General features: G+C 47.9%; 2 protein-coding genes across 4 annotated transcripts in view; both read right to left on the bottom strand.

The window, feature by feature from the left end:
- The window catches only part of Parl (presenilin associated rhomboid like), a 30,529-nt gene extending 20,259 nt beyond the window's left edge, over nt 1-10,270 (bottom strand). The window contains exons 1-3 of one of the 3 annotated variants that reach the window (XM_075968905.1): nt 10,081-10,270; nt 4,376-4,571; nt 3,659-3,799 (exon numbers count right to left, since the gene is read on the bottom strand). In XM_075968905.1, the coding sequence (XP_075825020.1) occupies nt 3,659-3,799; nt 4,376-4,571; nt 10,081-10,199 (456 nt within the window). In that variant the 5' untranslated portion in view covers nt 10,200-10,270. Of the gene's footprint in view, nt 1-3,658; nt 3,800-4,375; nt 4,572-10,080 lie in introns of those variants that run through there. The other 2 variants (XM_075968913.1, XM_075968921.1) reach the window with 2 other exon arrangements.
- Nucleotides 10,271-16,152: 5,882 nt separating this feature from the next.
- On the bottom strand, nt 16,153-20,595 carry LOC142843362 (cytochrome P450 2J2-like). The gene is made up of 5 exons (XM_075960676.1): nt 20,431-20,595; nt 19,935-20,076; nt 19,034-19,221; nt 16,460-16,601; nt 16,153-16,361 (listed from the first exon to the last, which is right to left on the bottom strand). Exons 1-5 carry the CDS (start codon nt 20,593-20,595, stop codon nt 16,153-16,155), a joined length of 846 nt encoding a protein of 281 aa, XP_075816791.1.
- Nucleotides 20,596-27,359: the final 6,764 nt, after the last annotated feature.

The following is a 27,359-nucleotide window of genomic DNA, read 5'->3' as shown; positions in this document are numbered from 1 at the left end:
TATACTCAGACACTCTCCAGAATCACTGCTCAGACATCCATTTCTAACTCCAAGTGCTGCCAGAATGCAGTAATCAAGGCTAGCTAGCAGCACTGTCATGAGGCCTACCGAGAGACAAGCACAGAGCTACACTAGAAGAAGTAGGAGCTAAGGTCCTATCGAGTTTAAAATTGCTAACTAAGAGCTGGCAGTGGTGGCAAGGCTTTAATCCTAGCACATGGGAAGCAGAGGCAGGCGGATCTCTGAGAATTTCAAGTCAGCCTGGTCTACAGAGTGAATTTCAGGACAGTGCGGACTATACAATGAGACTCTAACTCAAAATAAATAAATACATAAATAAACCTAATTTTTAAAAAACAAAAAAATCTAAGAAACTGGAGAAAAGGCTCAGTGGGCAAGAGCACTTGCTTCAAAATTATGAGGATTGAAGTTTATATCCCAAACTTTTGTAAAAAGTTTCAAAATATCCAACATACACTGCTGGCCTCTGCCACCTCCCCCAACACACACACACATGCACGCACACACTCACGCACACACACGTACACATACACACAAAATGTGTATCTTAAAATAAAAAATAAAAAAATAAGAAAAAAGTTACAACTACGTGCTAGGCATGGTGTCAAGACTGAGGCAAAAGAAACACTTAAGCCCAGGAGCTGGTGGTAAGCCTGAACATCAGGGCAAAACCCATCTCAAAACAGCAGGAAAGGGCTGGAGGACTGCTCAATGCATAAGAGCACCAGCTGCTCTTAAAAAGGAACTGTGTTCAATTCCCAGCACCCACAGGGTGGCTTATAACCACTGGAACTCGGGTTCCATGGCATCCAGTGTCCTCTTCTGACTTCTGTGAGCACCAGGCACGAACATGGTGCATACACATACACGCAAGCAAGGCATTCATACACATAAAATAAACTAAATCTTCAAAACATAAAATTTATCTGTAATTTTCACTAAAATTGTCAATTTTTTTTAAAGAGTCAGTCTCATTGTTGAGGCCTGACTGTCCTGACACTCAGAGATCGCCTGCCTCTGCCACCACACCTGGGGCCACATTTTTAATGCAGCAATATCACTCACTTCAGAAAACAAGAAAGAACAAAGGGAGTTCCAGGACAGGCTCCAAAGCTACAGAGAAACCCTGTCTTGAAAAACCAAACCAAAAAAAACCAAGAAAACAAGAAAGAACTTACATTTTCAGAATACGCTTTGAAATATTTAGGGACTAAATTTGCTGATGGCTCCTTCCCACTGCTCTAGTAAGGGAAGGGAAAGGATGTGCTGAGAACTGTTTGACAAGCAGGCTGCATTACACCAGCATCTCTGCTTCTCGACCTGAAATGCTTCCATGTCTAAGATGTGTGATAAGAACTATTCTAGGGCTGTGGTGTGCCTGGCATGCACAGTCCTGAGCTCCGTAGCAGGACACAGAAAACAATTTGCTAGTTCACCCGTATCAGCGCAGCTCTTGGGAAGTGAAGGCAAGAGGATTAGAAATTCAAAGTCATCCTTGTACACATAACAAATTCAAGGCCAGTCTGAGCTCATATTTGACATCTTGTTTCAAAAACAATGCTACTTATGAAACTGAGCCAGACGTTCATATGAAAAGTCAAGACTGAAAAGGAACAGCACTCTAGTTTGCATGTGATTCCATTTCTGTAACTGTAACCGTGCGAGTCCCCAGAGCTGAATGTACAGTGGTGCAGACGGGTTTCTAAGAATCTGCTTTCTAACCAGGAGCTTGCTCTGTTGTTGAAGCTTTCCTCAAATTCCCGGACTCAGAAATCTCCAGGTAGCGGGGACAAAGGCCCAAACAACCATGCCAGGCCAGGACTTCACCTTTCATCTTGTACCCATAACTGTTTTTCTTTAATAAACATAGATTTTAATGCAATAATCTACCTTACGTTTGGATTAAGGTTTGATATACGTGTCACCTATAATTTTCAGGAAAGAATTTAAAGAACCATGGAGACGGTCAGCAGTGAGCATACTTGCTGGCCTTGTGTTCAGTTCCCAGCACTCACAGCAGGACCAGTTCACACTCCTCTGAAACTCCAGCTCCAAAGGATCTAATTCCCCCTCTAGCTTCCTTGGGCACCTGCAAATATGTGGCACACACACACACACACAAGCAAAAATAAATCTTTTGGGGGTTGGAGAAATGCGGCAGCAGATAGAACACTGCTTTTCCACATGGTGGGTCACAACTATCTGTAACTCTAGTTCCACAGGAATCCAAAACCACTCTTCTTCTGAGCTCTGAAGACACTGAATGCACATGTTGCACAGAAACAGATGCAGCTAAAACAAAACACACTTTAGAAAAAAAACAAATTTAAGAGCCCAACTAACAAAGAAAAAGTAGATGCTTTGCTGAGCCTGTACAAGGCCCTGAGTTCAAGGCTGAGCAGGTGGGGAGTATGAAGCTTGAAAACAAATGGATGTGGAGGGGCTGCAGAGAAGGCTCAGCTGTTACAATGGCTTGGGAATTGGCTATTCTTCCAAAGGACCTGGGTTATTCCCAGCACCCACATGGCAGCTCACAACTGTCCGTGACTCTGGTTCCAAGGAATCTGGCATCCTCAAACAGACATACATCAGACAAAATCCTCAATGTACATAAAAAAACAAATCTTAAAAAAGAAATGGATGTGGAATTAAGTATGCTATCAATGGCCTCAGTACCCAGTATGTATTGACAAATAAAATACTGTATCTAGAAACTTTTTTGAGAATTCAGTTAAGAGGAAAGAAAACCATCAGCTTCATACAAAGTAAATACAACTCTACAAGCTCTAAATTTGCATCTCTTTCTGGCATCCCATCCCAAACACAGTCAGGACATAAAGCAATGGGAAATTAGCAGTCCATAAACAGCACAACAGAGCAGCTGTAAAATCCACTGGATGGCTGTCTACAAGGCCCACAGGCACACATGTGCGCGCGCACGTGTGTGTGTGTGTGTGTGTGTGTGTGTGTGTGTACATATATACACACATAGATACATATGTTTTTCAATCTTTGTGATCTTGTTACAAACTACTTTAGCAGGGTAAAGAAAGTGAGCACTGGCTACTACAGCAGGGCTAGAAAAGAGCCCCTGAACCTTTAACTCTCTGTGGTGACTGACACACGCAGGTTGAAGGACAATCTTGTGATTGTGTCAATTACAACATTGCCAGACATGCATTAGTAAATACCTACTGTGCTTAAAGGACACAAAAGAAGAATGCTATGTTATCAACTTCACATCTATGGGTGGAATGCTGACATTAAGTAAGAACGCCTTCTAGAGCCAGGCGTCAGTAGGGACAAGACAGCCAACCTGAGTTCGAGCCCCGGAACCCACTATAAAAAGCTGGGCATGGTAGCACATGCCTTTATTCACAGCATTTGGGAGGCAGAGGTGGGTGGATCTCGAGTTTCAGGCTAGGCAGGACTATAGAATGAGACCTTGCATCAAAAAACAAAACAAAACAAAAACTGTTCTGTGACCACCATTTTAATACCATGTCACTCACCCCCACCTTTTTTCCAACACACAACAATAAACGTTTAAAAACTAAATAGAAAAAGAATACTTTCTAAATAATCAGACTCTTATACTGTGGTTAGCTAGGATAAAGAAAGCAAGGTTTATTCTCACCTCCTTTCTGAGGTCTCCTTCCTTCTGAGGTCGTATGCTATCCAACCAGTCAGCTTTTATACCATCAAAATAACTCTGGACCCTGGATTTCAATGATTCATATTGCCAAATAGCAGCTGATCCAAATGCACAACCTGTGAACTAGAGAAAATATTTAAATACTCTGAAAAGGAAATACATTTCTAGACAATATTCCACCTAGCACAGTAGCCTACAGTGCTCCTTTATTTATTTTATTTAATTATTTTTATTTATTTTATTTTATTTTTTCGAGACAGGGTTTCTCTATAGTTTTTGGGGCCTGTCCTGGAACTAGCTCTTGTAGACCAGGCTGGCCTCGAACTCACAGAGATCCACCTGCCTCTGCCTCCTAAGTGCTGGGATTAAAGGTGTGTGCCACCACCGCCCGGCCCTGTGCTCCTTTATTAACGTCAGGCATCTAGGCTTATTTCTAGCCACAGCTCTCCAGATAAATAAAATACCAACTTAGTGCCACCTAAAATGCTATATGAAACAGGAAGCCCAGAATTGTCTTCCTCAAGGCTCATATAATAGGTCTGAATTCTGAAAGCAATTATTGGATTCATTCTTTAATCTGAATCCCCAGGCCAGTTTCCTAGTCCCACTGAGTCCCACCCATCTGTTCCTACAGAAACCCACCCAGGGCAGTACTTGAATACAGAGCTAGCAGGAAGCTAGGAAAATATGAGCTCTTACCCCAACAGTGAAGAAAAAGGGCTTCACGAGAGTCCGTATAGGGTAGGGGGAAGGGTAAAAGACTGTCTCTTCCAGAGGCGGGATCAAGGCACTTCTCTTATAGGCTTCCCCACTTGACCCCGTGTCTGATCTTCGAGGTTCAACCTTTCTTGGTGCTTTTCTAAATCCACATTTTTGCTGAAGAAGGAAGTTATACCTGTGGAGGGCGGGTAGGAACCTGGTTGAGACAGTGTGGCTCACAGACAATCCCTAGGAGCCTCCTCTGGCCTGGGTCACCACCATCTCACTTTATTTTCACAGCAATCCAACAACAGCAAAGACCTCAACTAGGTGTCTATTTTCCCAACATATTTTTATTATGAGAAACTCACATAATGCCCCCGATCACATTCACCTCTCCATTTTACCATGTCACCCCACCCACCTCCCTTGCCACCTACCCCAAAGGAAAAAAAAAGAAAAAGAAAAAATGTCAAGTCCAATTTGTGTTGCCCATATACCTACCCACTGGAGTATGGTCAAACTGCCAGCGGCCAGCCTCTTGAAGAAAGCGGAGTCCTTCCCCACCGCAACCCCTGCCAGAAGCCATCAAGGAGTCACCCTAGTCCTCCCGGGAACAATACAACACAAACTAGAGTAGCTCAGAGGGCACACCACTGGGCTTTACTTTATAAAATTATAAAAAGAATTCCTCTAGTCTCCATATGGATTGTTGTCTGAGAAAAAAACTACAGAAGTTGTAAACGATTTCTTTGTGTTTCTATTTTACTTTTTGAGCATGTCCTCATACCCACCCCCCAGGGTTGGAGGTCTCTCCTACCTAGTAGAACCATAAACTGTCAGCTTCAATACATATAAAATAACTGTTTGTTTCAATTTTGGTCAGTTTCCAAGAGAAACATTCCTTGCAACCGTAACTGTTTCATTTGATGAGTACTGATCATTAGAAGTGATAAATTCCTCCCACCTCTTCTCTTATTTCACTGTTTTAGGGACATCAACCACATTCAAAAACGATCTTACTAAAAAAACAAACGATCTTACTGTTTGAGTACTTTTAACTTGGCCTTCTCAAAGCATCTGACACTACTAACCAGAGCCCCCAGGCCCAGCCTCTGTGTGTCTGTGAGCTCTACTCTTCAAACTGATCTTTCACACTGATGGTTCTATTCCTGAGCTCCTTGGTAGTAGACGTGCATGCACTCAAAGGCTCTAATTCCTTTATCTCTGCAAACGCAATCCATGAGAGTCCCTGAAGTGCACTTTTCTTTTGCTCTTCTTCTCGTCACACCCTAAACAAGAGGCTAAGGAACAGTGTGTTCCTGACGAGCCCAGACTACAACTGAAGGCCCTAGTTTTGTTAGAAAGAAAAGAGAAAGAGGGAGGGAGGGAGGAAAGAAGGAAATGGGGGGACTGAGATATAGGTCAGTAGACCACTTGACTAACACGCATGCGGGCTTGGGTTCAATCCCCAACATAGTACAGACCAGGAATAGTAGCACACACCTGTAATCCCAGCAAACAAGAAATGGAGGGAGGCAGAACTGCTACATATGGAGTCTGAGGACACGCTGAGCTTTGTAAGACTGTGTCTCAAAATAAATAAACAAACAAAGCTTTTTGTTCCTAGTCTAGTTCCCTCCTTCATGCCTGGATTACATTTAAGAATTGGATTTCAGAGGATTATCCATTCATTCAACCAATGCTAAGGCTGCTCTAAATAACTCTAAACTCCCTTCAATGACAGTTATCAGTCTGATGAGCAAACACCATTGAACAGCCAACCCCATTCCCCATTTTTTCAGTTTTCAGTATGCTGTATGTGTCAAATCATCCAGAATTTTGGCTAACTGAAACCTGAATACACATCCCTAGTTTCTGTCTTTCTGCCTGTCTCTCTGTCTCTGTCTCTCTCTCTTTCACACACACACACACACCTCTCCTACTGGCTTGAATAAGGAATACCTAAAGCCAAGAGAAAGGTCAAAGGAATTCACACTTAAACCTTACCATTTTCAAACTACGAGTCAAGACAGCAGCTACTTCCCTCAAAACACCTTAGATAAGTAACTGCTATTTATCTAAACCACCATCAGTTTTATAGTGAAATGCACACCTAAGTCATGTTTTAAAGCTTGTTTTAAATTTAATTATATGGATAAGTGCTTTGTCTATATGTATGTCTGTGCAACTCATGCATACCTGGTGCCTGTGGAAGCCAGAAGACTAACAGATTTCTAGGGCTGGCATAAAGGTAATATGTGAACCACCCACATATTGAATTGAATCTGAGTTCTCTAGAAGAATATCCAGGGCTCTTAACCACTAAGCCATCTCTCTCATCCCAAAAGCTTTATGTGTATGGATGTTTTGCCTGTATGTATGTTTGTATACTACTGCATGCCTGATGCCAGCAGAGGCCTGGAGAGGGTTTTGTATCCCCTGGAACTGGAGTTCCAGACAGTTGTGAGAAGTCACATGGGTGCTGGAAATCAAACCCAGGTCCTTTGCAAGAGCAGTGAGTGCTCTTAACTGCTGAGCTATCTCTCTAAAACCCAATGATTTTAAAGAGCAAAAGTAGATCTAATAAATAAAGCAATAAGTAATCAAAACATGTAATGTCACTTTGGACCAAACCAAAGGATCATTACCAGAATGTATTAATTATACAGACCTAAAGTTGTAGTTCAATACTGTTGAGTTCTTACCAGAACAGGAATTAAGAATATGAATTCAACAGTTTAAACTTATCGACTATTCTTTCTCCTTTTAAGATAGGGTCTCATGTGGCTTAGGATGGTGGTTCTTTAATTCTTGACCCCTGAGTCTCGGACTCCTGAGTACTAGATTACAGACTTGTACCACTATACCCAAAAAAAAAGTCAATTCGAATAAAAAATTACTTCTGCATCTCATCAATCATTTAAAATTCTGAAGTTTGAAAATTACACTGAAACTCTAAAGCATAGACATTTAGTTTTATTCATTCAGATGAATACATAAGGTGAAAAATTATGAGGAAAACTGGAAACGAGGAAGTTTTTTTAATGTTTCTGTCTATGTGTATTTGAGTGTTTTACCTACATGTGTGTCTGTATATGTACATGTCTGGTGCCTGAGGAACCTAGAGATGTCAGATCCCATGAAACTGGAGTTAGACAGTTGTGAGCTGCCATGTGAGTGTTGGGAACTGAACCTGGGTCCTCCAGAAGAGCAGCCAGCACCCTTAACTGCTAAGTTACCTCTCAAGCCCCAAGGCATAACTTTAAATAGAAAACTCATATCCATGTATTGTTTGTTGGCTAAATGATGAGGTTAAAAGTAATTAATATAAATTGCTTGTAAGCATGTGAGTATTGATACAACTTATACATACATACAGGTTGGTACTGTTACATTTATTAACAAAGCTGAGAAGAAATAGCCTAATACTCAAGCAGAGAAATATGTCTAGACATGGCTGATAAGAATCATTCTACTTAAAAAAAAAAAAGTAGGATAAAAAAAAAAGGAATCATTCTACTTAAAAACAGGTTTTGGAGGCTTGGGAAGAAATTCTACAAATCCTCCCCACTTTGTGTTTTGTGTTTGAGACAGTTCTGCTATGTAGCTTTCTTTGGCTGGCCAGGAAGCTATGTAGACATACATAGCTAGCCTTAAATTTGCAGGGATCCTCTTCCTGGGTGCTGGAATCACTGTCATGAGCTACCATGCCTGGCTCCATATCAACCCTTGAAGGCCGAGATTATTTTCCTCAAACACATATTGAGTTAACAGACAGTAAAAACAATAGGCCTGATTTACTACTTTGTGGAGTATCTTACCTAACTTTTCTTAAAGACTGTCATTTAAACCTAACAAAATTACACCCACAGAGGTGCCAATCAACCACTGGCTTCCCTTGGATTTCATTCAATTGGAAAATCATGCATGTTTCAACTTTCAAACTTAGGTGCCTGTGAAAGACCAAATAAGTATTTTAGTACTTGTGGACTACTGAGATCTTCTATCATAAAATCTTGCAACTCCTATAAATATGGAAACAATTTTCGGCAGGTGCCTTGGGACTTTGAATTTTTATAGGCCTCTAAATCACAACATAAAATACAAATTCCTGAGACCTCTTTACAGCCACAAGGCCCAGATCATTCTGCATGCAATTTTAGAACCACCGCCACTCAGAACAGACCAATGCTTGCCAAGAAAGAACTCCATTCCCTAGTAAGCGTGTCCTTCAGGAGACTGGAGCAAAGCCCGTACTTCAGGCTCACCCATTCTCATCTGACACATTTTCCCATGCAACACACGAATGTTACTTTCAAATTTTCCATATGAATTTTCATTATCACATATATTAGGGGGAGGGAGCTGAGACAGCAGGATCCTACAATCTCCACCTCCCAGGTGCTGAGATTACAGGCCTAAACCAAAGTGGACTATACTACTTTGAGAAGCTTTGTGCGTATGGCCTCAAAGAGACTGTGCATACTAGACAAGCACTCTACTAATGAACCGGCTCACACCAGGCTTTTAAATAATGCCTGAAGAACTGTTACCCCGGGTCACAGAAACTTCACGGTAGGCTATGTTGTATGCAACCTTTTCCATAAATGCTGATAAACTTCACGTGGGGGTACTTGTCAAAAACCAACAAACAAAAAACCCGTTCTTCCCCTTTTATCATCTTCCTGATTCTGATTTTGGGTTACACCTGAGAAACGACACTCTCTACAAACGGTCCAGGTGACTTCTACTTTTATTCATTTTCAATAAAGATCTTTCCCCGGGCTCCAACTCACAGTCCTCCTGCTCCAGACTACTAAGAGCTGAGATTACAAGCCTGTGCCCACCTCAGGTAAATTTTAAGATCACATGGTAGCTTCATCAAGCCGAAACTTAATTTCCCACTGATTAGCCCACATGTTGACAAAGACCTCAGGCTCCTTGGTGTTCTCGTTCCATCAAATCAGGTAGAAATCACAAAGTTGAAATCTTTGGTTGAAATTTCAAAGTCAAAATTAGTTTTTCAAGTGTTGAAATTTTTTCTTTTATTACACCTAATGCAAAATTGGCCGGCCTGAAAGGCCATGGACTTTCCAAGGCAGTATTAGGATGACTTTCTTTCCAAAGCCATCAATCAATTCCTAAGTCTCAACTCCTTAAGAAAGAAAAGAAAGAAAAAGGCGGAGGGAGGGAGGGAGAGAGGGAGGGAGGAAAAAGGCTTCTCTCGGGCAAGGTATTCCCCCGACTCCGTGCTGTCTTTAATTCTTCTGAGCACTAAGAAGGCACACGGGTGGGGCACGGGCTTTCCGATTACCAGCCACAGGAAATGAAATCAGACTTCAGCTACTCTACCAGCTCTGTGATTGCTTCACTAAAAAGCGGGTTCAGTATTTTTCCTCTCAAGAATATGAACCGGACACGCAATTAACCCCCAGAAGTTAGTACCCCTTCCCACCACGTCCCTCGCAACGACTGGGAAAGACTTGGAGAACTCGGCCGGGCGACGCCCACAGAAGCGAGCAGGGAACGAAGGACCAAGGAAAAGCGTGGCGGAGAGGAGGCAGCTTTAGGGACGAACTCGTGGGCAACGGAGAGCGGGGGACCCAGGCTGCCACCGCGGCCATCGCCGCCGCCGGTCTCCCGAGGATGCGCGCGACCCCAGCCCAAGGGAAAACCGGGAAGCCGGAAGCGGCAGCCATTACCTGCGTCCGAGCAGCCGCGGGGCCTGGGCCGCAGAGAGCTCCGGGCAGCCGCCGCCCACGGGAGGCGCCCAAGCCTGACCGCAGCCCCAGCCTCGCTGTGCCCAACCTCGCAACGCCATCTTCCCAACCTCTGCCCCACCATGGCCCGACCTTACCAACCCCAGCCCCGGAACCACTTCCGGGGCGAAGGAAGAGGCGCTGCCTAGAGCGCCACCTGGAGGCGGAGCCGGTTCCGGCCGGCCGCCACTCCGACGAGCCCCAGCGTGGAAGCCCCTGGTGAGCGTGGCTGGGAGAAATTGGAGCTTCCGAGTGACACTGTGTGTTGGACACCCTCAGGTTATCACATTTAATCACAAGGCACCATTTGCTCCCGAGGCTCCGAGGCACCGGTGAAATGACTTGCGCGTATAGAGCTTGTCACTTGTCCCGCATTACTTCTTGTTGTTCTGATACCCCCATACGTAAGAGAGCAGAGCTCATATCTTTAACCCAATCTGAGATTCTAGTCTGTCAGTTAGCTCCATTTCCTGCTGCTGCATCCCCATGCCTTAGTTGCAGCCATACCCAGCCATTGGTCCTTTTTCTTTTCTTTTTCTTTTTCTTTTTGTTTTTGTTGTTGTTGCTTTTCGAGACAGAGTTTCTCTGTAACTTTGGAGCCTATCCTGCAACTAGCTCTTGTAGACCAGGCTGGCCTTGAACTCACAGAGATTCACCTGCCTCTGCCTCTGCCTTCCCAGTGCTGGGATTAAAGGCTTGAGCCACCACGGCCCGGCCATTGGTGGTTTTTCAGAGGCACTGATACCAGAATTGCTGGGGTCTGATCCTGTACACTGGCAACCCTAACAAGCGAGGCTTGGCCACTTGTCTTCAATACGCTGATTAGACAGTCGAACTGATAGGAAAAAGCAGGAAAATATTTATTCAGTGGGGCCACACTGGGGAGAACAAAGAGCTCCAGTGACTCCCCAAGTTCATCGTCCGGGTCTAACATGAGGATAGATCTTCAATAGAAGGCAAGAGGTATGCAGTAAGGAAATTGTGTTTCCTCACCCTCACCGCTGTCTCAACTCCATTCTGCAGGATGACCCCCTTGGCAAGTTGTAAATCTTCCTGAGGAAACAAGTTCCTTTTCTGACTGCCCCCAGAGGGGCAACCTTTCTTTTTTCCTCCCAATATGAGATTTCTGGGGTGGTTCCATTTTCTCAGGGTCCATTATTTCAATGGTCTGATAGCCAAAGAGAGAGCCATAAGTGTCTCTATCTTCACTTCTGCTGGTTGCATCTGTGGGGCCCAGGGCAGCCTGGTCACAAAAATGGGGCCCAGGCTGCACAGTTGCCATAGCAGGCAGCATGGGGAAGGGAGGGAGTCCAGAAAAAACCATAAGCCGGCACTACCCATTGATAGGATCACCTGCCAGCACACACCCATTGCTTTTCACCAGGACACCCCTAGACAAATGTCAGCCAATCAGGGGTCCTGAACCATAGAAATCTCTCAACCCTACCTTTGCAACTATAAAAATCCAACCCCAACTAAGCACAGGGCTCTCCCATCACACCAATACACTGGACACACAGAGTTTCCGAGTTTGCTAACTTGTGTAAAATAAAGGCTCTTTGCTTTTACATACAGGACTTGGTCTCCTAGTTGGTTTTGGGGGGACTCAAACAACAACATCACATAACAACATCGAGCCAGGAAGAAAAACTATGAGAAAATTAAGGAGGCGTGGGAAGAGAGAAGAGTTTCCCATACTCTTTCCCATACAAGAGTCAGCTTGGTCTCTAGCCAGCCGAGAGTTGAGCATCCCTCACTATTAACATTTGCTGTGAAGATAATATTCCTTTGTAATCAGGATGTTTCAACAATAGCAATGAATCATGTTTAATGCCCAAGCATGGTCTTTTTCCTCTTCTAGCTATAAATATGCAGTTTTCTAGGACTCCCACAATAAACCCCATTAATAGGAAAAGACCTTTCTTAGCTCCCTCCGCAACCTTATGACCATGGTTTACACTGTTAGATTGTAATCTATCCGAAGAACCCCAGGACCATTCTATCATCTCATTTATCTAGAGGGAAAAGGATGATGGGGGTCTCCCTCAGAAACTCTCTCTCTCTTTCTCTTCCTCTCTCCCCACCCCATTCTTTCCTTTTTCATTTTCCTTCTCGTGGGTTTCCCAGACATCACAGGCTGACCTGACTTACAGGGTCTGTGTCTCAGCCTCCCGAGAGCCTTGCTTGTTTTAAGTTATTGGTTGTATTGCTTTACCTCTCCTTTCTGCCTTAGGCACAATGGTCTCATCTCCACCCAACTCATCACTCCTGTTACCCTCTATTGACTTTTCCCGCCTCTAATTTTCTGTACCAACCTAATACCAGTCACTAGATTGCTTTTTTTTTCTTCCCATTCATACATTGCTATCAGTGTTTCCTTTTTTTGCTTGTTTCTTTAGATTATTTTATTTTTTTAATGGAGGCTGGGGAAATGGCTCAGGAGTTACAGGTACTAGCAGGCCCCTCCTCCCCTGCATAAGTTTCTCCACTGATGCAGTAAGCCAGATCAAGCCAAACTGAAAACGTATAACAACAGGTATATTGAACAAAGCGACTCCTAGTCGGGTTCTCGGGTCCCAGAGACGGAGGACAGAGAAGTCATGTGTACCTAGGCCAGGGTAGGGAAGTTTTATAGACTGTAGGTGAGGGGTGATGGTGTGCCCACTGTCAGGAGTCTTTGTACCGCCAGTTCCCAAATGACATGGAGACTTACAAATTATGAAAGCTCAGCCTTAGCTTAGGCTCCTCCCACTAGCTCTTATGTCTTAAATCAACCCACTCATTTTAGTCTACATTCTATCGTGTGGCTCGTTACTTCATCTCTCCATACGGTTCCTGCTGCTTCCTCCAAGTCTGGCTGGTGACTCTGCCTTCTTCTTCCCAGAGTTCTTTCTCTCTCTGCCCAGAACTCCCACCTTCTGCCTAGCTTTAGCCATTCAGCTTTTATTATACCAGTCACAGCAATACATTTTCACACCGTGTACGATAACAGTTCACCACAAGCTGATTTGTGCCCAAGTACAGTCAAAAGCCGAGTGATTAGGTGGGTACTAGGGCGAGTGGCAACTTGTTTAGGGGAGGGAGCTGCAACAGCTACCAAGAGTGCAGAGCTGGGCTTTTAGGCCACTTTCCCTTGGAGACTTTGAGCGGTTGGGGTTTGGAGGGGGAGAGAGGGCTTCCAGGACCAGGCAGGGGCAAGCCGGAGTCTCCAACTGAACTATCCATCCGCAACTCCTCCCTCCCAGTCTCCCCAGAAACCTCTTAGAACATCCCCTTACCTATCCATTTTCTTTTTGTTTTGTAACCCACTGGGTCTAGTTAGTGCTGCTTGCTGGAGTGTTGGCTGAGCTTGTTCATACGATCTGTGGCAGCAGTCACAGCTGAGGTGAGTCCGTGACCACCAGAGCTATGACATGCATGCAGGCCAACTTATACATAAAATAAATAAGCATAAAATGATTTTTAAATGAGGGAATTTTCAGGATGATGGGACTGTACTGGCAAGACACTGGGGGTGTGGGAGGAGCACGCTGTTTTCTGTTCTTTCTTGACCCCTTCTGACCAGAGGGCATATATCTTTTGATTTTTCTTTTTGGTTTTTTATTTTTCTTTCTTTTTTCCCTTCCTTCCTTCCTTCCTTCCTTCCTTCCTTCCTTCCTTCCTTTCTTTCTTCCTTTCTGAGAAAGAGATTTATTTTGGAAGGAGGAATCCAGGAGAGTGGCTGCCTTTGCCAGGGAGGGATTAAGGGCAGCTCCCTTTTTGGTTTTTCAAGACAGGGTTTTCCTGTGTAGCCCTGGCTGTCCTGGAACTCTCTGGAGACCTGGCTGGCCTCAAACTCAAGAGATCTGCCTACCTCTGCCTGCCAAGTGCTGGAATTAAAACTGTGTGCCACAACATTCCACCCAGAGGGTATATATCTTTTAAAAAACAACAGCAAACAAACTTTGGGGCGGCAATATCTTACCTCTCTTTTCACGTTCTTTAAAAGATGTGAGGGTCGGGGTGTAGCTCAGAAAGAAAGTATAAGTTTGCCTGCGTGCATGTCTGCACCATGTGCATGCTTGGTGCTGGAGGTCAGAAAAGGATATCAGAGTCCCTGGAACTGGAGTTACAGGTGCTTGTGAGCCACCACGTGAGTACTGGGAATCGAGCCTGGGTCCCCTGGGAAGATCAGTTGATATGAGGAGTCCATCAGAGAAGACCACTCAGACACAGTTTATAGACAACTGAAAGTCTTTATTCCAGCTGGCTGGGACTACACTCAGGTATTCAGGGACGCAGGTGTAGCCCTGAGTGTCCAGAGCACCGGTTGTTGAGAGCAAAAACCTCCTCAGGGGGAGTTTGCAGAAGCAAGTAGTAACAGCAGCTAAGATAAGCAGTTAGCTGGAAGGGGTTCTGCTGAAGCAGGCAGTTTATCAAAACAAAAACGAGTTAGCTCGGGTTCTCAGAATAGAGCTTGATAATTTTCCAGGGCATTCTCCATCAAGGAGATGAAATTCGAGCCAAACCTGAAATGGTCTCAGCAAGATTACAAGATGAAGGAACCCCAGTACTGTCTTTCTCTGTCATACAGTACTCTTAACCACTAATTTATCTCTCCAGCCTCCACTCATTTATTGTTTAATAGTCAACCCTACTCCCAAACCACCTTGGCAACCACTTATCCTTTTTAAAATTATTTGTTTTACTTTTTAAAAAAGTAGATAGAAATGGAATCAAACAATTCACATTTATCCAAACATTTTTAGTGCCATTCGATAAAAATGCTAAGGCCTGGGATGGTCAGCATTGTGGTGCAATGCTCTTTTTTTTCCCTTAAAGAACAGCCAAATTCTTTTCCACCACAATTTTGCCATTTGACGGTTCACCAGCAGTGTGTGCGCTGCAGCAGTCACCAGCAGTGTGAGCACCACAGCAGTCACCAGCAGTGTGTGAGCGCCGCAGCAGTCGCCAGCAGTGTGTGAGCGCTGCAGCAGTCACCAGCAGTGTGGGCGCCGCAGCAGTCACACCAGCAGTGTGGGCGCCGCAGCAGTCATCACCAGCAGTGTGTGAGCGCTGCAGCAGTCACCAGCAGTGTGTGAGCGCTGCAGCAGTCACCAGCAGTGTGGACGCCGCAGCAGTCACACCAGCAGTGTGGGCGCCGCAGCAGTCATCACCAGCAGTGTGTGGGCGCCGCAGCAGTCACCAGCAGTGTGTGGGCGCTGCAGTCATCACCAGCAGTGTGAGCGCCGCAGCAGTCACCAGCAGTGTGGGCGCTGCAGCAGTCACCAGCAGTGTGGGCGCTGCAGCAGTCATACCAGCAATGCTTTTAGTTCTTTGCAATCTAGTTCCTAGGATTGTCAGAGTTTTGTTTTTAGCAATTCTAGCAAGTGTGTTGTGGGGGTTCCCATTTTTATTTTAATATCCATTTAATGCGAGTAATTCTTTTTAACGAGATTTGTTTGGAGACAATATTTCAAAGCACTGGGGTTGTTTCAAGGAAAGTAGATCCAGGGTCCTTGATGGACAATTTGATGGGAACAGTTATCTAGACAACATATGTAGGTACTTCTTCCCTCTAGTCCAGAGAGAGGAGGAAGAGGACAAAGACCACTGTGTGCCCCCCACACCCTGCCCCATCCCACCCCCACCAGTTACCACTCCCCAACATTTTCCTGCACTATTATTTACAGTATTGTGGGAAAGCCTTTCCCTTTGAATCTACTTGGCTACATCAAGCCACTTGACTTCCTCCAAATGATCTATGTGAACTGATCCAGTGTCAAGCCTTACCAAATGCTACAAAATCCTCCTCTGCCAAAACAGAATTATCTTACTCTAAGAACTGAACCCTCACGCCCAGTTAGTGACTGGTGCTGGACCCCTGCCAAGTCCATTTGCTGGGATTACCATCAGATCAGTGTGAGACTGTGGGCAACTAAGCTAGGTGAAAACCCACTTCTTCCTGTTGTCTGATTTTGCAGGGCTGAGAGCGTTGTTGGCAGCTGAAGTGGCAGGTCTGCTTACTCCTGGTGACTACAGGCCCTCCTCCCTAGGGAGGCTGCTTAGGCGAAGCACTGCGCAAATCTTCTGGGGTTGAGGCTGCAGTGTCCCCCCAAAGACATATTCCAGTCTGAGGCCCTGGCTCCCTTCTGGTAGCTGAAACTGGAAGGTCCTGAGGAGGGTGGCAAACATCAGGAAGAGCTCCATTCGAGCAAGCTGCTCTCCAGGACACACCCGATGCCCTGGAAGCAGAGGGAAAGGTCAGAGGGCAGCTGGGGACTGTTTCTGTCCCAGTTATGTTCCCACCTACCACTCCAAGCCCCAGCTCTGTGCTTAATACCTGCAGAGAAGGGCAGGAAGGCCTCATTGGTCACAAAGTTTCCATCCTTGTCGAGGAAGTGGCCAGGGTTGAATTGCTGAGGGGTCTCCCAGCACTCAGGGTCATACAGCACAGAGGCCAAATTAGGCAAGATGATGGTACCCTGCAGAGAAGAACTGGTGTAGCTCATGGGGGCTCAGACTGACCACTTCCCAGCCTTGGCCTGGGGCTAACGTAATTCCAGTGTATGGGTAGGGGTGGCCAGGGTGCCAAGGACCCAGGGAGATCTAGCAGGCAGGCCCTCGGTGGCCCTCCCTCCAGACACACAGCCAATACGGAGCTGAGTCTCATTCCTCTGGATTCATGGCAGCCCACAATGGGGGAAGGGAAGAGTGGAGAGAATGAAAAGGTAGGGGGACGGGGCGGGGGGAGAAAGATCAAGTGTTGGAAAGAGAAAATGTCGAGCCAGAGATGGAAATGTGACTGGGGAGACCATGAATATATCCTCACCTTGACACTCGCCATAGCCCTACTTCTAAGCCTTACCTACCCTGCAGCCCTAACCCCAGTGCCCACTCTGTCTCACGAGTGAAATGAATGTGTGACTGAAAAGAGAATCACACTGAGCCAATGGGAGCAGAAAGGGCCAAAGGCCTCAGCCCTAGGAATCTCCAGTCCTTCCCAGGCCAGCCCTGGGCTAAGGAGAAACACCATTAGCAGCTAGGGACATAGCTCAGTGGCCCAGCGCTTGCCTAGCACAAGGGCCTGAGTTTAACCCTGGAGTCCTGGCACAGCAAGGAAGGAGGGTGGGAGGAGCGAGAAGGGAGGCAATGAAAAGGTCCAAGCAAAGAAGAATGAGGGTTAGTTATGGCCCCAAGTCTTCGGATACTCAGCTTCAGGATTCTGGTGAAGGCTTCCTACCCTGTGAGTGCTTTTTCAATGCCATAGAACTAGGCCAGTATCCCATGGGCACCAAGAGACTGACTGACATCAGGATTCTTGGTTTTGACAAAGAGAGCTTCAAGTTTAAAACCAAAGCAAAACAAACACTTCTAAAGAATTTGAAGTCTGCATCCCAAGCAAAAACTGATGCAGAACACAGAAGGGGAGCCACGCAAAGATTTCCAGTAGATGTGCGCTATTGCTGAGATTGCTGCACTACCTGGGCTGAGGGCACAGGCCAGGCTCTAGCCATCTGGGCCAATAGGACACCCAGATCTGGTCACCCCTGTGGCTTTACATAGCGGTGATGGGGAGGCTCATGCTTCCACCAGTACCGGGGTGAGCTGCACATCCCCCATTACAGTTCTGGGAATGTCCCGGGTCTCTGCCTGAAATTAAATAGCCAGATGCATTATGACCCCCACACCCTCCCCTGTGGTGCTGGGAAATACACCTAAGGTTTCATGCACATGTGCTCTACCTCCAAGCCACACTTCAGCCAAGTCATCAGTGCTTGTCCTTTGGGTTGTGGGCCTAAGCCTCTAACAGCTGAGTCATCTCTCTAGCCCAGCTCAACGGTTCCTAAGAACCTCCTTCGGGTGAAGGAGACATCTGCAAAGAGGGTATGGTCCCTCATAGATCCCATCCCAAATTGTATGTGGTGCCATGCAAAGCACGGACTGATCTTGGTTGGTGGAGCTGGGTCAGAACACCCCATATCCACACATAAAAGACCAGCATGCCTTTCCCCCAGGTTACAGACCCATCTGCCTCCTGAGGACTGTTCTAGCCTGTCCTGGGTAAATGGCAGTTTGAAGTTTACCGTCACGCAGACTGTCTGAGCAGAGACACCTCGTGTGTCCACTTTGGTGGACCCGTTGCTGTTACTGTCCCTCAGTTATTGAATCAGCGTGTTGATAGTGGTAACTGTCAACTCACCAAAATCTAGAATCGCCTGGTAGCTGGGCCTCAAGCTTGGCTGTGGGGGATTATTCTGGTTATGCTATCTGAGGTGGCTAGACCGACTCACAGTGGGTAAGGTAGCACCATTTCCTAGGCAAGGGACCCAGGCCTGTGTAAGGGTAGAAAAAGCAAGCTGGGCACTAACTTGGCATTGGTTCATTACTCTCTGCTCCTGACTGGGTAGAATTACCAGTTCTCTCAGGTTCCCAATGCCTTGACTTTCCCTCACTGACCAGGGTCCTCTGCAAGATCAAGATGCACAGAACCATCACTCCAGTCCCTAGTTGTGTTTTTGAGACAGGATCTCATGTAGTCTAGACTGGCCCTGACTATGTAGCTGAAAATGACCTTGAACTCCTGATGTTCCTGCCTCTGTTTCCTGAGTTCCAGGTATGTACTACTAACTTTTATTGGTTGGTTTATTTGATGTGGTCGGTTATTAAACCTAGGGCCCTGCACAGGGCAGAACTACATAAAATATGTGTGGACCACAAGCACTGGAAAGAAAAATTACCCCTGAACCACAGGAAACTTCAAGATTATCAATGACAGCATCCTATCGTAGTTATATCCCAAATGCTACTCATGACCAAGTGACTGCCAGTTGTCAGGGTGACAGAAGCTGTAGCAAGTGGCTGTGCTGGGCAGGTGGGCTTTCTGCAAGTGCTGGGCCCATTGCAGACTACTTACCTTGGGCACATAGTAGCCATGTATCCAGGTGGAAGTCACACACTGGCGCACAGCGCCCACAGCCACAACGCTGCTCAGTCGCTGCACCTCATGGAGGACAGCGCGGGTGTAGGGAAGTCGCTCCCGGTCCTCATAGCTGATGGCCTGCGAAGCGCCCAGCACCTCGTCCAGCTCCTGCTGCACTCTCTCTGTGGATGGCTCAGTGAGGGTCTTGGGAAGGCGCCTGAGGCCCAGCCTCCCTCCCCTTCCCACTGCACGCCTCCATCTGGTGTTCCACCCAGAGAGAGCTGCTCAAGTCCACAGCCCTAGGTCACACCCCCACCCCACCACCAGCTGTTCCGTGGGAGAGGCCCTGGATGTAAGTCCCACAGCCTAGGAACTGTTGTCTTCATTTGACATGTGACGAAACCAAGGCTCCACAGGGCAGGTACTTTTGCCCTCATAGCTGATTGTAGCTTGGTTTGTTCCTTGGAGAACTCCAGCTACGTTCGTTCCTCACAACTGTAATCTTAACGTTAGCCCAGAGCCTGGAACTTAGTGGGCCCTGAATCATCACTGAGTGAGTGGAGCAATGCTTCCCCGGTTACAACAGTTCTGAGTCCCATGGTCACGCAGCAAGTCACAGGCTGGCGACTGAAATCCCTCACATCTGACTCTGTGTCAGATCTGTCAATGATCTCAGTGCGACAAGGGATGAGAACAGAACCCTCCCCCATGACCACAGAGCGGAGTGATGGGGGGGGGTGCATGGTGCCTGATCCATGTGCCACAGAGATAAGAACAGGACCCTCCCCCATGGCCACAGAACGGAGTGATGGGGGCATGGTGCCTGAAGCCAAAAGCCCCCATTGGGACTAACAGACTAGGGAAGTTAGGTGGGACATAACTGAGGGCACCCTACCCTGGATGGCTCTGTGATGGACCAGGTATATGAGTGCCCAGTGCAGTGTGGTGGCCGTGGTGTCGGTGCCTCCCAGAAACAGGTCAATCACCACTTGGATCAGGTTCTCCTCGTTGAACGTGGAAACGGGGTCGTCCGTGGTCTGGTGGGGTTGGAGAAGGAGCAGCCCTAGCGTCTTTCTAAGGTCTGACGTGTCCCAATACTTATAGGACCAGAGCTTCTTGAGGGTGGGACCCCTTGGACGGCCTGAGTCCTTGGACTAGATTGGCTTCAGCAGAGAACTGAGGTGGAGTTCTGCCCCCTCCAGCTACACCCTCTGCTTCATGGCGTCTCATCTGCAGAGAAGCCAGCTCTGGTCTGGAAAGATCCTTTCTTAACCCAAGTTTCAAAGTCCCCAAAAGTTTGCACAAGTCAAACATGAGAAACAGAGCTCATGGCTGAGAAAGGAGAGACAAACCAGGAACCCAGCCCCTCAGTCCCTGTGCTCCAGGCTAACCTTGGTAATCTGTGACAGGTAGCAGCTGAGGAAGTCCTTGGGGTCCTCCGGAGCCCTGAGCTTGTGTCTGATGATTTCATGGTGGATGAAGCCCCTCACAGCCTCACAGTGCTGAAATATCTTCTGATGGGGCCCCGAGAGGTAGCAGAGGGCCCAGGGAAACATGTCGTATAGCTACAGAGAGAATGGTCCACTCAGAGCCTACTCAGGCACCAGTCCCGTGTCAGGACAGCTGAGCACTGTACTGATAGCTCCAAAATGGGCTAGCCTTCTGACTTAAAAGCTCAGGGCTGCCTTTTATGTGGAGAGCCCCAAATTGTCTAGACAGAAACGAGAGCCTGAGGAACCCAGAGTCAGACCCTGCCACGCCTCCTGCCTATGTTTACCCTCCCAGCCAGACCCTGGCTGAGGCTCCTGCCTGACCTGGATCCAGACATTCCTATGGCCTGCATACCAGCCTCCCTCAAAGCCAATTACCCGGCGCCAAATAGTGCTGGCAAAGGCTAGGCCAAGGTTGATGGCTTGAATTAGTTCCAGGAAGATGGGCTCTTCCGAGAGGAAGTGATGGCCAAACACCAGGGCCCCAATGACTCTCGTTGTAGATCGGACAATAGGGACCTGAGGGTCAAAGGGTCTACCTGTGAGGAGAGGGACAGGGATCAGGGTGAAGAGGCACAGAGGGCTCCGCCTCAGCATTCATCCAGCCTCAAACACTTCTGTTTCTTAATTCATTCTCGTTCCTCCTTCAAGTGCCTGTCAGGTGCTCCCCAACACCTTCTGTGGGCCATGCTCTATGGAAGACGCTGTGAGAGGCTGGTTAGACTCTTAATAAGGGGCAGGCCTGTCACTGCTGGGAAGAAGGTGGGATGGGAACTAGCTGTGCCTAGGACTCAGGGACAGTTTTTCTCCCCCCAAGACAGGGTTTTTCTGTGCAGCCCTGGCTGTCCTGGAACTCACTATGTAGACCAGGTTGGCCTCAAACTCAAGAGATCCGCCTGCCTCTGCCTCCCAGGTGCTGGGATAAAAGGCGCATGCCACCACCCAGATTTCGGGGAGAACTTAAGTCTTTTGAGGCCTGGCAGGGTGAGTATTGGTTCCGCACAGGGAAGGAAGGGTTGTGGCTTATGAAAGTCAGGAAGGAAAATCAACATGTGCACAAGGCTGCCAGGATGAACGGCCCTAGGTGTTGACAGAGAATACATCTGCTTTTCTACTTACGTAGGCATTCTTCGAGACAGGGTTTCTCTGTAACAGCCCTGGCTGTCCTGAAACTCGCTTTGTAGACCAGGCCGACCTTGAATTCATAGAGATTCACCTGACTCTGCCTCCTGAGCGCTGGGATTAAAGGCGTGTGCCACCACTGTTAGGCTTACTTAAGTATTCTTAGGTCTGTGTCCACTCACCTTGGGAAAACTTATAGTCAAATCCACTAGTAATGTTCTTAGGCTTCAGGAGTACAACATACACACACACACACATACACACACACACCACACGTATGCACAAACACACAAGTCTCTGCAACGGTGTGCATGAGTGTGGGGGCACACAAGGATAGGCCCACTTGCTCATACCCTGCTCCTGGTTGAACACCTTAGCCAGTTCTGCTGCCTCACGCTGCAGCTGCAACTCCAGCACCTGCTTGCCAAGGCCCAGCTCTCGAAGAGTCTTCAGACAAAAGCGCCTCTGTTGCCGCCATGTCTGCCCATTGCTGCAGATAACTCCTGGGCCCAGGGAGGGAGAGAGAACAGTCACCAGCCCCACTCCCATCCCTTAGGCAACTCCACCAGGCCTTGAGAGCAGACCCTCAAATAACCTTCTCACGCTGCGCGGGGCTGCTGCTCTGACCAAGAGAAGAGGGGGATTGTGGGGTGGTAGCCAGTGAGTCTAGGGCTCTGAGGGTGGGCTCCGATATGTCTGTCCCCAGCTCTCCAGTCTGTTCTGCCCAAGTCCCCACAGAAGTGAAGGAGGAAATAAAGGAGGAAAGAGACAAAGAGGCGTAAGGGGAGGCCAGGAGGGACAAGGCCCTTTCTGAGATGGCACAGTCATGGGCTCTTTTGGGTATTTTGGATGGCATATTCTCCAACACCTGGGGAAGGAGAACAGTTTCCTAACTATGATGAGCAAACACATCGAGGGTCTGAGCAGGAAGTGGTGCACTCAAGGCCACGAAACCAGGGAGGAGCTAAGCTGGGCTCGGATGCAGGCCTGTTTAACATCACCCCTCACACAGAGGGTTTGAGTACATCTCCCTGGTAACAGCCCTCTTGAATGCTGTACAGTGATGTACAGCTTCAGTCCTGTGCCCTTCCATACAGCCTGCCCCTCCCTCCCTCTCTGGAAGGGCAGACTCACCTTTTTCTCCAAACAGGTCTCGGAAGAATGGGGTGAGAGGCCTCCCCGAGAACTGTTCTGAGTTGGAGACCAGTGCTTCCTTCACCGCCTGGAAGCCGCTCAGCACCACAACGGGTGTGGAGCCCAACCACACGGTGAACACATTGCCATGAGTCTGAGCCAGCTGTGGAGAGACCGGGCAGCACAGGCCTCACTTGCTGGGATGGCCGTCTTGGCAGCAATCCCTGCCTTCCTGCACCCAACACTCAACTTCCAGGATACCGCCTCAGAGCACTTACCCGCTCCTCAGAAACCAGCCCAGGATGACAGACTCCCTGGAGTTGGGGGGTCAACGCTCACACCCCACCAGTCCTGGGAACAGGTGTGCTCTAGTATTGTACATGCCGTAAACATCCAGAGTTTCTTGGATGGGCTTCTCCTGTGCCTGAGCTCCCCATTCTCCCAGCCCACTTCCTGCACGTCTTTATTTTTACGAGCTCAGTATGCCCCTGCTTTTGGCAGGTGAGGACACAGAGGCTCAAGGCTTCAGCACTGACAGTGACAAGACCAGGATCTCCTCCTTCTCACATTTGGCCCCAATTCTTGCTTCTACCTCCAGTGTCCCTAGGCTGAGAAGACAAAGGTCTCCTGTCTATCCCTTTCGGGCCTCACACTTGAGGTCCTGCTTCATACCTGGAAGAGCGTCTCTGGGTGCAACTGAAAGTTTAGCTGCCATAAATTCCCCAGGAAGGGGAGAGGGAAGGGGCCAGGAGGAAGGTGGCTCCTTTTCCAGCAGAAGGTGACAAGCTTCAGGACCAGGAAGGAACCAGCCAGGAAAGCTAAGCCACTGAACAGGGAGAACATGTCTGCAGTCCTACGCCTCCTCCTCTTCCCTTTGCTCCCCGGTCACGAATCAGGCCACCTTAATGCCGTCTTCTCTGGCTTTTATGCTCTCAGGCCGCTTGGTAATGGGAGGCAAAGCAGCAGAGTCAAATCCACTCAGTCACACTACCCACACAGGAGCCATGTCGCTTGGCAGGCCCGCAGGGCTCCAGTAGGGGACAAGTTGCAACCAGCCCTGCTGCTGTCCCACAGAGCTCCATCTTGGGGAGGCTCCACTCAGCCTCTGGCCAAACGATCTGTTAACTGACGATGTTAGCCGGAAGGACGGAAGCAGTAACTGTGAACGGCAGCGTCTCCTCTGGGGACAAACCGCTCCATCAGAATGTAATTAAAGCTGGGCTCTTGGGTGCACAGAGGCTCCGAATCTCTCTCCCCTGCCTGTCTCCACCTGCTCTGCCCTCTGCTCGGCACGGGTCCTTCACTGTCCAGGATCTCATGTCAAAAGTTCCGGAGCCTTTGTTTATTTGTTGACTGTGCTGGGAGTAGACTTCCGGGGTCCCCTTGCCTCAGTTTTCCACTTGGGGTGGAGATGTCCACTCGCATTAGCTAACTCCCTCTCAGAGCTGTCACACCAGAGCCCAGCCACAGAACAGTGTCACACTCCAGTCGGGAAAACGGAGGATCTGTTAGTCCAGAGACTATTGGCAGCGGAGAATGGACAGGGCAGGGCATCCACAGATCAAAGGTTAGCACAGCGGGAGTCCCTCTCACTCCAGGCTTCTGTCCCAGAAGATGGAAGAGTTTTGGGGATGAGCGGTGGTGTTGGCCGCACAATGACACGAATGCACTCAGTGCCTCTGAATCACACATTTAAGCATGCTAAATGTTAGGGTAAGCCTAGTGTTTTGCTATATTTCTATTGTTATTGTTACGTTTTTCTTGAGAATGTCATAAATACATACTTTTAAAAAAAAAATAACATAACTACCCCTATTCTCACCTTCCAACTCCTCCTGGTATCCCCAAACGTCATGTCCCTTTAAAGATGATATTTTGATTAACCTACCGGGTCCACCTAGTGATGCTCTTATGTGTGTGGACGTGGGACAGACTCTGGAGCCTAGGCAACCTGTCATTGATCACACCCCCGACAATATGATTTCTCCTTCCCAGTAGCCTTGAGCTGCCACTGAGGGAACAGCTTGACTGTGCCCAGAAAACCACAGCGGCGGTGAGTTCATGATTGCAACAGCCTTGCATGTCTAGAAGACAGCGGTTCACAGCACTCTGGCTCCTGAAACCTTTCCACCCTCTCTTCTATGATGGTCCCTGGGCCTTTCTGGGTAAAGGCCTGGTACAGATGTCATATCAGGGCTGGGTACTCACCAGTCACATACTCTTAGCACTCTGGCCAGTCAGGAGCCTTCTCTTCAGCGGCTGCCTATGGCAGGGGGGATTGGGAGGAGGAGCTTCTCTGATTAATGTGTTTTGTTTTGAGAAGGAATTGCAGGTAACCCAGGCTGCTCTCACATTTGCTACACAGTGGAAGATAACCCTGTCCCCACCACACAAGTGATGGAATTAAAAGTGTGTGTACTACTGTGTCCAGCTTTTGCTACATTGTTTTCCTAGACAGTGTACTTAATCTAGAGTGATCTCAAACTCTAAATGGTTGAAGCAGGCCTTGATCTGTCTGCTTCCACCTCCCAAGTGCTTGGATTACAAGCAGGACTACCATGACAGGCTTTGTGCGACAATTTTCAAAAGGTCAGGAGGTCAAACTAGGAGGGAGCTGGAGTTCTTCAGATGGGTAGACTTAGACAGACAAACCCAATCAGCTTCCCGTGCCCAAGACTTCCCTGGCATCTCCACTTCTGGGGGTTCTGGCCCCAGGTTCTTGATGTGTTTAACTTGCTGGTCTCCTGGGAACTGAGCTGAAGCAGTGAGGGGTGGAAATAGTTAACACTGTGATTCAGGGACTGCGCTGCCTTCCCACTAACAAGTCCTGCTTCCCTCCCGGAAATGTTTCTCAAACTATAGGTCTTCAGCGGCTGAACTTGGGAGGCTGAGTGTTATGATTTTAGCCAACCAGCACAGCTGGCACTTCTGGGTTCCAGGGCCACGCATGTGTGGACCCTCAGGCAAAAACACCTAGCCACCCTGGGGACCTTAAAAGGCTGCATGGTTGCATCGCCTACATATGGCGCAGCTACGTAAGCCCTTGCGTGAGCTCCATCATCTGTGTATGATGTAGCTACATCATCCCCCTGTGCACATGCGCTAGGCAGCGTTTAAAAGCTGGATGCGCCATCTTCAGCACTCTCTCTCTCTGCACGCTGACTTCACCAGGCCTGTACACATCTCCTCTAATAAACTCCTAAGCGGGTTTGTTGAGTGTTTCATGCTTCCTTTGCACTCATGACAGGCAATTTCATTGAGGCAGGATTGTGAGCTGGAGACTACCATGAGCTACATACTAAACCCCTTTTCTTAAAACAAGGAAGAGACGTCTGGAAGAAAGTAGAACATTCATCAATGTTTAGCACCACTTCCCCACACTGCATGTCTCCCACAGTACCCCTGGCCTCATTCAGGGCTGATCTCATGGCTCTGTCAATTTTGCTTGGCCACCTCTGGTTTTTATAATGTGGCCAGCTCAAAGGATGGATAGCATCAAGTTTCCCTTTCTTTGGATTTCTTTGTCAGAAGTTGCTTGGTTTTTTACTGTGGAAGAACCTGGTAGTCCGTGAGTCCCTGTCCCTCACTGTACTGTTCTACATGAGTACATGACAATCCTTTCATGTGACAGCCTCCTCCTGTCCCTACTGAGAACTCTTTGAGCCCAAGGCCTGTTCTCAGTCTTGTCACGGCCCAGTACACAGTGCCAGCATTCGACTGAACCTTTCGCTGGCAGTCTGGGGTGTCACGGGGGGACTGCTGAAGGACAGCAGAGTTTTGCCAGAAGCTTTGGTATAATGAAGATGTTCATGCAGCAGCTGAGGCGATGACTGGGCTCCAAGGACAGAAGTGACATATGAAGATGGCTCTGTCATAAGCCTGCATGCTTTACCTGGGCACCCTCTGTCCAGTTGTATGGAACAGCGCCTTCTCAAATCAGATACAACATTTAAAGACTTCCCTTTAAGGTAGTAAACCTATCACCCTAATGAGAAACATGTCCGCCCAACCCTCCCTAGTGTGTTGACCTGTGGCAGGCTTCCTCCCTCCCTTGCCCAAGGGTTATAGTGTTCTGGCTGATGGGAAACATGGCAACCCAACACTCCCTAGTGTGTTGACCTGTGGCAGGCTTCCTCCCTCCCTTGCCCAAGGGTTACAGTGTTCTGGCTGATGGGAAACATGGCAACCCAACCCTCCCTAGTGTGTTGACCTGTGGCAGGCTTCCTCCCTCCCTTGCCCAAGGGTTACAGTGTTCTGGCTGCTGAGCACAGGACTCAGTCTCTGAGACACTACACTGGGCCACCACATTTCAGAGACGGCAGGCAACGGGGACGTGGAGGCTCCCAGGAAAAGACTTTATTACTCATCTTCAGTGACTAAGCAGTGGCCACAAGGTTCTTTTAAAGGGCTCTCCATGTAGCATGTGGCTCACATAGGTGCAGCTTCCAGCAAGTTGTACCAGGCCCTTGGTGAACTCTTAGCTATCATTGATTGCTACCCAGGCCATGGGACTATTTCCTTTTTAGAATTCTGCAACAAGAATGGACAAAACTCAGACTGCTTCCCATGCCCAG

Source organism: Microtus pennsylvanicus, chromosome 1 (assembly GCF_037038515.1).
Source record: "Microtus pennsylvanicus isolate mMicPen1 chromosome 1, mMicPen1.hap1, whole genome shotgun sequence".
Taxonomy (NCBI): domain Eukaryota; kingdom Metazoa; phylum Chordata; class Mammalia; order Rodentia; family Cricetidae; genus Microtus; species Microtus pennsylvanicus.
The sequence above is the reverse complement of the archived record's forward strand: the minus strand, read 5'-3'. Positions and strand labels throughout refer to the sequence as shown.